This window comes from Peromyscus californicus, unplaced genomic scaffold, assembly GCF_007827085.1.
Source record: "Peromyscus californicus insignis strain IS unplaced genomic scaffold, ASM782708v3 Scaffold_12__1_contigs__length_115047231, whole genome shotgun sequence".
NCBI classification, from domain to species: domain Eukaryota; kingdom Metazoa; phylum Chordata; class Mammalia; order Rodentia; family Cricetidae; genus Peromyscus; species Peromyscus californicus.
Genome location: NW_026294413.1, coordinates 46835399 through 46849410, shown reverse-complemented (window position 1 = coordinate 46849410; position 14012 = coordinate 46835399). Strand labels below are relative to the sequence as shown.

The 14012-nt window shown below is 40.1% G+C and overlaps 1 protein-coding gene across 9 annotated transcripts in view; it reads left to right on the top strand.

Moving 5' to 3' along the window:
- The first annotated feature begins 67 nt into the window (after positions 1–67).
- Ccdc122 (coiled-coil domain containing 122) overlaps positions 68–14012 on the top strand; it is a 54720-nt gene continuing 40775 nt past the window's right edge. The window contains exons 1-4 of one of the 9 annotated variants that reach the window (XM_052732700.1): positions 68–329; positions 11814–11901; positions 12487–12580; positions 13435–13550. In XM_052732700.1, coding sequence (XP_052588660.1) covers positions 12535–12580; positions 13435–13550 — 162 coding nt within the window. In that variant the 5' untranslated portion in view covers positions 68–329; positions 11814–11901; positions 12487–12534. The other 8 variants (XM_052732699.1, XM_052732696.1, XM_052732698.1 and 5 more) reach the window with 8 other exon arrangements.

Here is a 14012-nt window from a genome sequence, read left to right as displayed (position 1 = left end):
CGCCCCGGAGGCTGGGGGAGGCCGCCCGAGGCGGGGGCGCCGAGGCCGCCAGGCTCGCAGGGCCGCGGGCGGGCGCGTCCCCGGCGGCGGCGGCGGCGGCGGCGAGCGGAACGGAAGAGCGAGCGTGCTTCCCGGCGGCCCTCGGGGACGGCCGGAGGAGGTGCTGACCCAGCAGTGTGGTCAGCACCCCGTCACGTTAGCGCCTAGCGCCCTCCAATCCCCGGTCCAGGGAGGGCACGCCGGAGGATTTTGTCCGGAGTTTGTTTGTTTGGGTTTTTGGGGTTTTGTTTTTACTTTTTGTTTAGTTTTTTTTTAGTTTCCAGAAACAAGTGAGTTGATTCTCATCCCCCACCCCCACCCCCTTTCTGCTTATTCTGTGCTTTCGTTTGGGATCAACATCCTTGACGGCCAGCCCCCTTCACTGTGTCCTAAAAGGAACCTAGGATATCCCTAATAGGACAGAATGCATTCATTCTTAGAGTAGTAATAAGATCAAAATTCAGTACCCTTTATCCTCCAAGGGTTTAATGTAATTTTGAAACGACACTTATGGAAATCAAGTACCGTTGTAAATGGGAATATAGCTAACCTTCCACATAGAAGAGAACGTAAGAGAAGGCCTATTTTCTGTAGACTGGGATATGGAGGAAGGAGAGGAGGGTCCTTTGTCTGCCTTGGTGTTCCTGTGGGTGCTGACCATGTTTTTCCTGAACGAGGAGACTCTAGGGTATCTGGGAGTTTAGAAGAGTTCTTGTAAGTGTGCACCGGCCTCGACTTGACTAGAGACCAAGGTAACTAACCCACATAGGACACACTCCACTATATGTGACCACTTTGGGGTGGGGGGGTCACATCTGTATTTTTACTCACTGGACACTTTTAGGAAGCCTGAGTGGTAGATGATACACATCTGGTCAGACGTACATGCCTTGGCATGAACTTGTTTTATGTCAAGAAGCAAAATGGTATTTACAAAGCAGGTTTAGAACATGTTCCCTTGTTTTCCGTGCACAATGGTGAGAGTTCAGATTCTTTTATCCAACACCACTGGCAGTAACAAACAAAACTTTCAAAATAGGGAAGTTGTTCATTGTATTTGCATACCATTTCCTTCACCATCTGGTCTGTCTGAGCCCCATTTCTTAATACTCTGACTCCTTTCTCACGCTGCTCCTGAACTTCTCAATCCCGGTTGCCCATCTGAACAAGTAGAACTTAAAAAATAACCAGGATGGAGGTACCCCACACACCCGTTGCGCAGTGAATCAGAGTCTCTAGGAGTCAGGCCTGGGCATGTTTTGTTCTGCTTTTCTGTTTTCATCTTACAGATGATTCAGATGCATAATTCATTTTGAAAAAGAACTGCCTTATTCTCAAGCCATCCAAGTAAAGGCTGTTTTTTCCTAGGCCACATGACGACATTCTTTACACTTGCTGTTTGTTGTACTCTGAACACTCTTTTGTGAGCGAGCGTAACTGCTGCCCGTTGCTCAATACTCTTCAAGCTTAAACATAACCTTTCTGGAGGCATGGTTGTCTCACGATGCAGAATAGCTTCCTTAGGATTTTCGTATACAGGAAGTCCTCTCCTAGGCACAGTCTGATAAAACTGTGAAAGTTTTAAAAGTTTGAAAAGGCTTGTTAAACACTGAATTGTCCATTTTATAAGAATGAAAATTATGGTATGTAGGTTATGTCTATGTAAGCTTTTCACAAGAAAACAAAGCTAAGCCAGAGAATTGTGGAAAAGTGTAGTATAGTATTGTAAACTTATTTTAATCTACCTGCATGCTCATTTGTCAATCAATTGAGAAAGTCCAGTCTTTTTGCACATGATCAACTTATTTTTCTGTATTACATCTCTTGCATAAAGCACACAGCTACCCTTAAACATAAAAGATTCCCCATTTCTGTTTCTTTAAGAGGAGAATAATTTAAAGGCACTCTTGAAGCAATCTGAATGCAAACTCATTCTTTTATAGTTATCTCACACCCTTTACTATGTCTTTTGAAATTATTAAACACAGACTTCAGAGAAACAAACACTTTATTTCTATACCATATAATTGGTTTGCATAATATTTAATTAAGTAATAAAAGCATAGTATCAAGTATAGCTGGCATGAACAGGTTTGAGAACAGATAATTTATGGTATGGTTATGTAGTTCAATTGGTAGGCCGACTCACCTGAGAGTAATTTCTTAACCATGATCATTAGGCACATAATGGGAATTAACCACTTAGGACTTACAAAGGGAGTAGAAAAGGCGAGTTGATTAGATGCCAAGTGTAAATAGGCTAAGAGCATCCACTCCACCTCTCTGCTTTTAATTATTTGACTCTATGTCATAGAACAGCATTTTGGGGGCTTGACTGTTAAGAAAAACCCTTGGGAAGTCCCTAGATATATCCTTACACTCTTTTGTAAATCTTATGAGATGAGTAGAAATTTTAAGAGCTGTGTCCAATTTTTAAAAATTTGTATTTATTTTGTGAGTGTGTGTGTGATGTGTGTGGTGTGTGGGTATATGTGTTTGTGAGTGTGTGTGTATATGTGGTGTGTGTGATGTGTGTGTATATGTATGTGTGTGTGTGTGTGTGTGTGGTGTGTGTGTGTGTGTGTGTGTGTGTGTGTGTGTGTGTGTGAGAGAGAGAGAGAGAGAGAGAGAGAGAGAGAGAGAGAGAGAGAGAGAGAGAGAGAGCAAGAGAGCTCATGCATGTGGCAATCAGATGATAACTTTCTTGAGTCCGTTCTCTTCTGCTGTGTGAATCTCAGGGATCAAATGCTGGCTCTCAGGGTTGACTGAAAGCATCTCACTGGCCTAGACAGTTGTTTTTAAGCCATTTGAATGAAAGTTTATGGATCTTTACAGAACAGACCATGTAACCAATGCAGATTTCCTTCTTAATAGCCCCTGTTAAGTGTACTAAGGCTGCCAAAATAAATTGCCACAAACTGGGGGACTTAACAAAAATTTGTTCTCCATCAGTTATGGAGAGCAAATAGTAAACTGAAGTGTTGCCACAACCCGGCATCATTTGAAGGTTTTTGTCCTTCCATCTTTTTTTATTGAAAACATATTTTCATATGATATATTCTGAGCATACGTTTTTTGCTCTTTTAAGTCCTCCCAGACTCTCCTTCTCCCCTGGTAGCATTCAGCACACCTTCTAGTACCATGAGCTAGTACTAGTTAGTAGAGGTGAAGCCTCTGTGTAGGCACCAGCTGGACCTCTTGCCCATCCATCCAACTCCACATCCCTTCTTTCTCTTTTTAAAAACAAATGAACCAACAAAAAACTCTAGAAACACACACACACCCCACAAATTTGAAAGCCAAGGCATATAAGAAAAAGACCACTGAGAAAAAAATTGTCCAAACAAAGCCATATGAGATCAAAGTCTACAAAAACAGCATTGAGCTTATTTAGTGTTGACATCTACTGGTAGGCATAGGACCCATCCTGAAGTGTGGCTTACGTGCCCTGTGAGACTCCATTGAAGAAAACTAATGTTTCCTTGGCAAACAGGTAACAACTGGAGACAGTTCTTGGTTAGACTTGGGAACCCATGTGAACTTCCCTCTCTCAGCACTGGGTCCCAGCTGGCTTGAAACTGTGCAGGCCCTGTGCATGCTGTCACAGTGAGTTGATATGTGTGTCAGTCCTGTTGTGGTGGAAAGACATCGTTTCTTTGGTGCCATCTGTTCCCTCTGGCTCTTACCATGTCTGCCTCCTCTGCCACCTAGGTTCCTGAGCCCTGAGGGGAGGGTTTGATCAAGACATCCCATTTAGGACTGAGTGCTCCGATATTTCTCACTCTCTGCACACTGTCCTGTTGTGGGTCTCTGTGTTAGTTCCCATTTCCTGCAAGAAGCAGCTTCTCTGATGATAGCTAAGCAAGGTACCGATCTGTAGGTACAGCAGAACATTATTAGAAGTCATTTTATTGCTATGTTCCTTTAGCTGAGCAGTGGTGTTTGGTTTCCCCTAGCCCCGTGGCCACCCTAGCTGTTTCATGTGTGAATTCCAGCTCACAGAGTTGGCCTTCAACCCAATCAGAGAGTGGTTGGTTACTCCCACATGTGTGTCACTGTTACAACACGGTAGCTCTCACACATGGTTTGGAACTGGGGTGAGGATCACCCTTCTCCCCTGGTAGCGTGCAGCGTACCTTCTAGTACCATGAGCTAGTACTAGTTAGTAGAGGTGAAGCCTCTGTGTAGGCACCAGCTGGACCTCTCTGTGTTCTCTGTTACAACACGGTGTGTAATGTTGTCTTTAGGGATAGGGTCTCACTATAAGCTTGTGGGGGCCAACCAATGGCCTAGGCAGTAGCCTGAGATGGTTGGGGGTTTCTCTGAAGTCCTTTTGGCTCAGCTAATTGATGGCACTAGAGGTTTCACTTGGTGACAGAAGATATCTAGTTGGGGCACTGTCTCCCCCATTATTTGAAGCTTCCATTTTATTTCTTTCATATATATATATATTGTTGTTGTTGTTGTTGTTGTTGTTGTTCTGTTTTGCCTTGTTTGAGACATAGTCTCATTGTAGCACAGGCTGGCCTCAAACATTACATTTTGGGGGGGATGGGGGTTGTTGATGTTATTATTATTTTAAATAATTTTTTTTCTCTTTATGTGCATTGGTTTTTTTTGTCTGCATGAATGTCTGTGTGAGAGTGTCAGATTCCCTGGAACTGGAGCTCCAGACAGCTTCGAGCTGCCAAGCGGGTGCTGGGAATTGAACCCAGGTCCCCTGGAAGAACAGCCAGTGCTCTTAACCACTGCACCATCTCTCAAGCCATATATATATATTTTAGGATGCTTCTTTGGTAGCATGTTTCCATGTTAACCCTCAGATGGCCTTTGATATTAGTTGTCCCTCCCCGATTCCCTCCATTTCCCATCTCTTCCATACCTCTCCCCATTTAATCCTCCTCCAGCTACCAACCCTGCCACACCTTTCCTTAATAATAAATTCTCTTTCCCTCCCCTTGGGATATCCTTCCCTTCCCCCTAGTCCCCCTAGTCAGTAGCTAACCTCCGTGGTTATACTAATTGTAGAACACATGTTGAAGGCTTAAAAGCTAGCACCCACATACAAGAGAAAACATATAAATAGTATTTCTTTTATTTTTTGGCAGGGGGAGAGGGTGCTGAATTACCTTAGTCAAGATGATTCTTGTTTTGTTTTGTTTTGTTTTATTTTTTTGGCTCCATCCATTTACCTGCAAAATTCCTAATTTCTTTTGTTTTATAGTCTTATAAATAATGTATTAATATCTCATTGTCCCACATTTTCATTATCCATTCATTATTTTATGGGCATCTAAGCTGTTTGCAGTTTCTGGCTATTATGGATACAGCAGTACTGAACATGGATGAGCAAGTGTTTGTGTAGTAGGATTAGAGTCCTGTGGGTTTATGCCCAAGAGTGGTGTAGCTGCATATTGGGGCAGATTAATTCTAGATTTTAGATGTTAACCCTCTATCAGATGTGTGGCTAAAATCTCTTCCATTCTGTAGGCTGCCACTTTACCAGAATGATGGTGTCCTTTGCCATACAGAAGCTTTTCAGCTTTATGAGGTTTCATGTATTAATTGTTGTTCTTAGTGCCTGTGCTGTCAGTGTCTTGTTCAGAAAGTCTTTTCCTGTGCCAATGAGTTCAAGCCTATTCACCACCTTCTCATCTATCAGATATTCAGGGTATTTGGTCTTCTGTTGAGGTCCTTGTCAATTTGGAGTTGAGTTTGTGCAAGGTGATGAATATGGATCCATTAGAATTATTCTACATGCAACCATCCAGTTTGATCACCATTTGTTGAAGATGTTATCTTTTCTCCAGTTTGTATTTTTGAGTTGTCAAAAATAGGTGTTCATAAAGCCAGGCACTCAGGAGGCAGGGGCAGGTGGATCTCTGTGAGTTCAAGGCCAGCCTGGGCTACAGAGTGAGTTCCAGGAAAGGCTCCAAAACTACACAGAGAAACACTGTCTCGAAAAACCAAAAAAAAAAAAAAATGGGTGTTCATAGATGTATGTACTTATGTTTGGGTCTTTAATTCTATCCCATTGATCAACATTTTTGTTTCCATGCCAATAACATGCTATTTTTTATTCCTTAGCTCTTTAATACAACTTGAAATTTGGTATGGTGATACAATCAGCAATCATTATATTATCCAGGATTGTTTTAGCTATCCTGGGTTTTTGTGTCTCCATATGAAGGTATATATTTTTTTCGATTAATGTGAAGAATTGTGTTGGAATTTAGATGAGAATTGTGGTCAATGATAACTTTGGTAGTGTGGCTATTTCACAATATTAATCCTACCATGAGAAGCATGAGAGGTACTTCCATCATCTGGTGTCTTCTTCAATTTCTTTCTTCAATGTCATTAAAGTTTTTATTTACAAGTGTTTCACTTGTTTGGTATGGTGGTTTGAATGAATATAGCCCCCAATATGCTCATAGGGAGTGGCACTACTAGGAAGTGTGGCCTTGTTGGAGGAAGTGTGTCATTGGGGGTGGGCTTTGAGGTTTCAAATGCTCACTCCAGGACCAGTGTCACTCTCTCTTCCTGCTGGCTTCAGATCCAGATGCGGAACTCTCAGCTATCTCTCCAGTACCATGTCTGCCTGCATGCCGCCATATTTCCCAATGTGATGATAATGGACCAATCCTCTGAACTGTAAGCCAGCCCCGATGAAATGTTTTCCTTTATAAGTGTTACTGTGGTCATGGTGTCTCTCCACAGCAATAGAAACCCTAACAAAGACACTTGGTTGGAGTTATCCCAAGATATTTTGTTGTTTTTGAGGCTACTGTGAAAGATACTGTTTCCCTGATTTTTTTTCTCAGTATGTTTTTCATTTATATACAGGAAGGCTTCTGATTTATTTGTGTTAATTTTGTTTCCTGATACTTTACTGAACATTTTTATGAGTTCTAGGAGTTTCCTGGTGGAGTTTTTATGGTCCTTTCTACATAAAACTGTGTCTTCTGCAAATGAAGATACTTTGATTTCTCCCTTTCCTGTTTGTGTTCCCTTGATCTCCTTCCATTGTCCTCCTGCTCTAGTTAAGGCTTCAGCTGAAACTCAGCTTTAATCCATTGTGGTTGGATAGGATGCAAGATGTATTTTAATTTTATTATATCTGTTGATACTTGGCTTTGTATCCAAGTATGTGATTAATTTTGGAGAAAGTTCTATGAGCTGCTGAGAAGAAAGTATATTCTTTGGTGTTTGGCTGAAATGTTCTGTAGATGTCTGCTTGGTCCATTTGATTTATGATGTTATTTAACTCAAGCATGATTTTTCTATTTAGTTTTTGTTGGGATGACCTATCTATTGGTGATAGTAGGTTATTGAAATCTCCCTCTGTCATTGTATGAGGATCAACATGTGATTTTAGCTGTAGTAGTGTTTCTTTTATGAACTTCTCTGCCCTTGAGTTTGGTGCATAAATGTTTAGAATTGCAATATTCTCTTCACGTATTTTTTCTGTTGATGAGTATGTAGTGTCTTTCCTTATCTCTTCTGATCAGTTTTGATTTGAAGTCTGTTTTTTGCCAGATATTAAAATGGCTACATCTGCTTGTTTCTTGGTCCATTTCATTGGAATACCTTATTCCATCCTTTTATCCTAAGGTAATATCTGTCCTTGATTGTAAGGTGTTTCTTGAATACAACAGAAAGATAGGTCCTGTTTTCTAATCCAATCTGTTAGTCTGTGTATTTTCATTGGGGAATTTGTACTATTAATAGTGAGAGTTATCAATGAACTGTGTTTATTGATTCCTATTATTTTGTTGTTATGATGTGGGGTTTTAATCTTCCTTTTTACTTTTTGTTCTGGAATTGTTTGTTTCTTGTGTTCTTGGGTGTAGTCTTTACTTTTCTGTTGATTGTAATCGATAGTTTTGTTGGGTATAGGAGTCTGGGCTGGCATCTGTATTCTCTTAGAGCTTGTAGAACATCTGTTCAGGCCCTTCTGGCTTTTAGAGTCTCTATTGAGAAATCAGGTGTTATTCTAATGGGTCTGCCTTTATATGTGACTTTTTTTTTTCCCTTGCAGCTTTTAATGTCCGTTCTTTGTTTGTTTGTTTTCTGATCCTGTCTGTTTGGTGTTCTGTATGCTTGTACCTTGGTAGGCACCTCCTTCTTTAGGTTGGGAAATTTTTCTTCTGTGATTTTGTTAAAAAATATTTTCTATGCCTTTGACCTGGGTTTCTCCTCATTCTTCTAGCCCTATTATTTGTAGATATGACCTTTTCAGAGTGTTCCAGATTTCCTGGATGTTTTGTACCTGTTTTTTGTTTGTTTGTTTGTTTTTTGTTTTTTGTTTTTTTTTTTTAGATTTAACATTTTCTTGCACTGAGTATTTATTTCTTCTACTTTGTTTTCAAGACTTGACATTCTCTCTTCCATGTATTGGTGAGGCTTAACTCTGAGACTTTTGACTGCCTAAATTTTTCATTTCCAATTTTATTTCAGTTTTGGTTTTTAGTGTCTCTATTTCTTTGTTAAATTCTTCCATTTTCACATTTGTTTCATTATTTCATTCAACTGTTTCTTTCTGTTTTCATGGTCTTCATTCCTCTTTAAGGTCCTTGAATATGTTCACAATTGCTGTTTTGAAGTCCTTGGCTTGTGCTTCAGCTCTATTACATTTCTTAAGGCCTTCTGTAATAGGGTTATTAGTTTCTAATAGAGGCGTGTTATCTTGGCTATTCATGTGTTTTTATACTGGAGTCTAGGCATCTGGAGTTAAGATGATTAAGATGTTTCTAGGTTTTGACATCTGCTCTTGGCTTTGTGGGGTGGGTGTCCTGTTCTTTGGTTGCTGTTGCCCTTTCTGGATCCTAGGCAAGTGATAGATGTGGGGTCTCTGGCAGTCAGTGCTTCCACAAGTTGATGGGTGACAGAAAGGAATGGAGATGGGCTAGGAGGAAAGGCTGAGAGTAGCTGTGGCAGAGAGTTAGGGGAATCTGGCCCACATGAAGAGGTGGGGTCCCCAGGGAATGGGGTATGGTGGGAGGAGGGGCTCCTGCAAGTAGGCCACAGTAAGAAAAGAAATAAGTCTGGAGAGAGAGGGATGAAAGGCCTATGGGGCCCTGGATCTGTATTAAGAGGTGGGGTCTCCAGTGAATAATGTTGAGATGGCAGGAGGGGTTCCTGTAAGCAGGACTAGGAGTAAGTCTGACAGAGAATAATGAAGGTCCAGAGGGATAGTAAAAAATCACTTACCTGAGTCAGAACCTCGTGTAGCCATGGCAGAGCGGGTGTGTGTGTGTGTGGGGGTGGGGGTGGGGTCCAAGGTAGAAAGTGTTTCTGGGCATTTGCTGCTGACACAAAGGAATGTAGATAAGTTAGAAGGGAAGGCTGGGGGCCAGGGAGAGCTGAGCTGGGGCCCAGCAAGAAGTGGAGTCCCCAGGGAGTGAAAGTTTTGTAGGAGGAGGGACATGTGCAAACCAGCTGCTCCAAGACTCCGGGTGAGACTGGGGAGATTATGAGGGAGGACAGAAAGGAGAGTGGAAATCTGTCCTTCTGTCTTATCAGTCTAGACTATGTGTTTAGCCATCTTCCAAGCCTCCACAATGGTAGTTTTCAATGATTTGACTTAAGAATTTCTTTTGGATGGAGTCCAATAATATGCTTTTTTTAAAAAAGTAGATAATGACTGTGTATCAATTCTAATGAATTATCAGTAGATGGCAGTCACTGTTTTCTTTTCTTTCTTTCTTTTTTCCTTTCCTTTTTTTAAGTTCCACCATAGAGATCCAGAAAACAAAATAAAACCAAAAACACCACACCCCCACACCCCCCCACACACACCAGAAAAAAAACAAACAAAAAACCCACAATCTTCTCCAGTTTTTTTCAAGAATAGTTGGTGTAATTAAATGTTATGTAAGAGTTCTTCAACTGATGTTGATTCATGATTCAGAAATAAATATCAAGAAATACCAGTTAGTTTCTTATTATATGAATCTAATGTTCTTCATTCTTTATGTTATGTCATCAAATATTTGAGGGAGGACATTACTAGAGTTAGTGAATTGAGGAAGAGGCAGTATTTCTGGCTTTCAGTTAAAGCAAAAAGGTAAAGCTAAAGATCAATAAAGAAGCTGGAAAGTCTGCTAAAGGTGGAACTTGAGTTTCAGGGAACACGAAGGGTGAGTTGGGGCATGCAACTGTGTCAAATTAAGGAATGTACCAAGCTCAGTGGGGATACATCTTCACAGTTAGGCATGATTTGAAATTCTGAAGGCTTCTCCTAAAGCCTGAGTGAGGAGGGATATGTACAATGTGTTATTTTAGTACCACTTAATGCTGGAGTACTACTTTTTAAAGAGAAGAATCATGTCTTTATATATCATGTCAGAATCAAATTAGATTGTTAGCCATGTTTTTACTAGTGCCGGGGATTGTACAATGGGACCAGTGAGCAGCTTTAGGCAGATTGTGAAGTGGCACTGGTTCAGAGGGGAGAGAGTAGACTTCCTAGGAAGAGAAGTCCATCTAGCAGGAACTTAGAGCATGAAGTTGGGTTCCCTCTTGAATCATGCAAATAGGGTGCTGGAGCCACCTGAAATAGTTCCTCAAACAGGGAAAGTGGGTACAGTAGTGTGAGTAAAAAGAAGAAGCTCAGTGGTAAGATATCACGCACAAGGTCCTGGGGTCAATCCCCGGCACTAGTGAAAAAATGGCTAACAATCTAATTTGATTCTGACATGATATATAAAGACATGATTCTTCTCTTTAAAAAGTAGTACTCCAGCATTAAGTGGTACTAAAATAACATGAATTCAACTCACATCACAATAGCTGACTGTGTAAGTTCCTTGATCTGTTTGTGCCTCAGTGAGCTTTTGGTATATATTTACCTCAGAGTCAAATGAGTTTACATGTTAAATACTTAGAACACTACCAAGAGCAGGATAAATATTATATATAATGCTTAAACAAGTCTGAAGTACAAGTAGGCATGGAAGATGCACTTAGCACTGTAGTCAGTTGGAAGCATTGAGCTAGCTATAGAGTATGCGTTTTCAAGGCAGGTAGGGAAATTAAGAATGAATTCTTTGGCCATAAGACGACACAAATAACCTAGAGAATGTAAGATTTGGCTCCACCAATACTAATCTGAGGCAGTTCTGTGTGTGATGAGGGAAGGACATAGATCAGAGGCATGAACAGGGAATGAACTCAGAACCAGGAAGACATCAAGATTGAAGGAAGTTCCAAGTGAGATTTGAAGGGAGTTACATGAAGACATAAGAAAGAATTCTAACTTCTCACATGCATCTGACAGTTCACTAGCTAAGCTTTCAGAGTTTCTTCTACTTGTTGTAAGATATTTCTGCGTAGGTTTCAATCTTCTTGCTTCAGAAGCAATTCAGTTTTGATTTTCCTTATTTTTATGTAACACATCTCAGTCATTTAAGTTTTAGTTTAGAAGGCATGTGTAATTCATGTGTGAATGTGTGTGTGTGTGTGTGTGTGTGTGTGTGTGTGTGAGTGTGTATGTGTTGTGTAGTGTTTAATCCTTAGAAAAGATGCTCAGTGATTGCTGAAACTTCTCTGTGGAGGTTTCCTTGCATGTGTTTAACATTTAGGATAATGTTTCATTTTTTTGTCTTGGAAAGTTTGGAATCATTTTAGTACTGGTTAGATTTACAGCATCTATAAAATATTGGAGTTTTGTTAATAACTAGAAATTTCCTTCTGCACAGATGTTAAATAGAAGGTGGTAACTTCTAATCTCAGCAGTATTTGTGGACACTGAGTCCACTTTTTCATCCTAGGAATGTGTATCATTTCTTCTGGACAGACCAATTCTGATGCTATTTGTCCTGACCCCGAAATGGCCTCTTCTGTCACCTTTCCACTCCTGTGAGTGCAGTTCCCTCTTCCTTTCTTGATGACTGGAGTCCGCATGCCTCCATCTTATCAGCTGCTCCTAAGAAAAGGGTAAACAAATGTCTTCAAACCTGCCTAGGACTGCCCTGGTTAAAGTAACACTGGACGGAAATGATGAAATGTTCTTGGAATCATTTCTTACATGTGCTGATCAAAATCTTCTTCAACACAGTACTGGAAATTCCTGCTACTAATCCATAGTAATTACTCAGTGTATGTCAGCTATTGTGTGTGTGTGTGTGTGTGCGTGCATATATACATACAGGAGTGTGTTATAATATCTTTAATTATGACTTTGGCCCTCTGAGGCTTCACAGATAAAGATACAGAAGATAAAAGAAAAAACTTCCTCAAGCTCCAACAGCTAAAAAGCAGAAAAACCAAAATTTAAATATAGTTTTTTTTTCTTCCTAAATCTCACTTAATTATTGTGTTTAATTATTGATACTCATAGTGAGCAGTCTTTAATCATCCTTGTCATGTGTTTAACAACTGTTAGGATCATGAATATGTGTCAGGAAAAACGAAAAGTAAAACATTATCTCTGTTGTTTTGTAGGAGTAAAGAAGGTGAACTAATCCAGGGAAAGGAGCTAGTAAACAAAGAATGTCAGAAGACAGAGAACAGAAGAAGGAAGGCATTCCTAAAGAAGGTAAGGGAGCAATCCCAACAAATAGCTGGAAGATCAGCTGCACTGACGAAAATGAACGAAAGGATCATGGTGGTAAAAATGGGAGCAAGTTAGAGGAGGAGGAAGCAGGTATATTTCCTCAGGAATAGACATAGACGGGGTTTATATGCTTTGTGTAACGTGAAAAAACAGGACTATACAACTAAGAAATGCTGAGACTATGTGTGAGAGGGAGGATTCCCCATAGTAGAGCACACCAATTGGTTATTCAATACCAAGTTGTCAGCCCTGAAACATATATACAGGTTACATTATACAGACCAAGCAGGTTGTGCTTATGCATTTATCAATATATATGTGTGTGTGTATATGTGTGTATATATGTATGTGTGTATTTATATATGTTAATACATATATGTATTAACAACAATTAACTTTTAAAAAGACCGTACATTTGAAAAAAGAGTGAGGAGGGGTACATGGAGGTGCTTAGAGGAGTTTATGAGTAATAATTTCAAAACATAAATAATTAAAAAAACAGGACTACAATGAAAAATAATCAACTCTAAGTGGTTTTCACTTGCTATGATAGCACTGTAATTATAACATGTGCAAGAGTTCTGGATTAGGAAATTAAGACAATCATATTTACTCTGCTCTATAGAGAACTGGTACAACACTGAGGTAAGCAACCCAAGTGACATTACTATTGCCTTGTTCTTGATTTTGCTTAGGGCCAGAAAGGGAGACTATCAACCCTAAATTTAGTTATTTATAAGAAAAAAACATTGTTTTTAATGAATTTATAGAAAGAAATATGACTTCCTTAAAATATATGCATTTAATTTTTATTAAATACCTTATTCTTTATCTAGCTATGAGCAAAGAAGACACGTCTTCATTAACAGATGTTGTAGAGCAAGTTGCAAAACAACAACAATCACAAACATCTGAAATAGAAAAACATAAAAGAGTTCTGTTCCATTTGCAGGTAAATATTTGATATATTCTTTGAAATGTCTCCAGCTTCTTCCGAAGTTTTAGTGGAATGTTGCTTATGAAGACTAACCAGGGGCTGGGATGGCAGTTCAATCGGTAAAGGCCTTGCCACACAAGCAACAGAATCTGAGTTTGATGGCCCATGTAACAAAGCTAAGCCTGGTGGTATGTCCTTGGGGTGTGGAGAAAGGCTGATCCCTGTGGCTCACTGGCCAGCCAGCCTACCCTACCTGGCAAGTGCTAGGCCTGTGAGAGACCCTGTCTCACAAAACTGAGTAGATGGTGCTTGAGGAACACCACCAGAGGTTGTCTTCTAGTTTTCACATTTATATACATACACACATGCATGTGCACAGACACACACACACACACCCTAACAGTAGCACCACCACCACTACCACAAAAAAGAATGGTATATTTATAGAATATCTCACACTCCCATGCAGTGTCATTG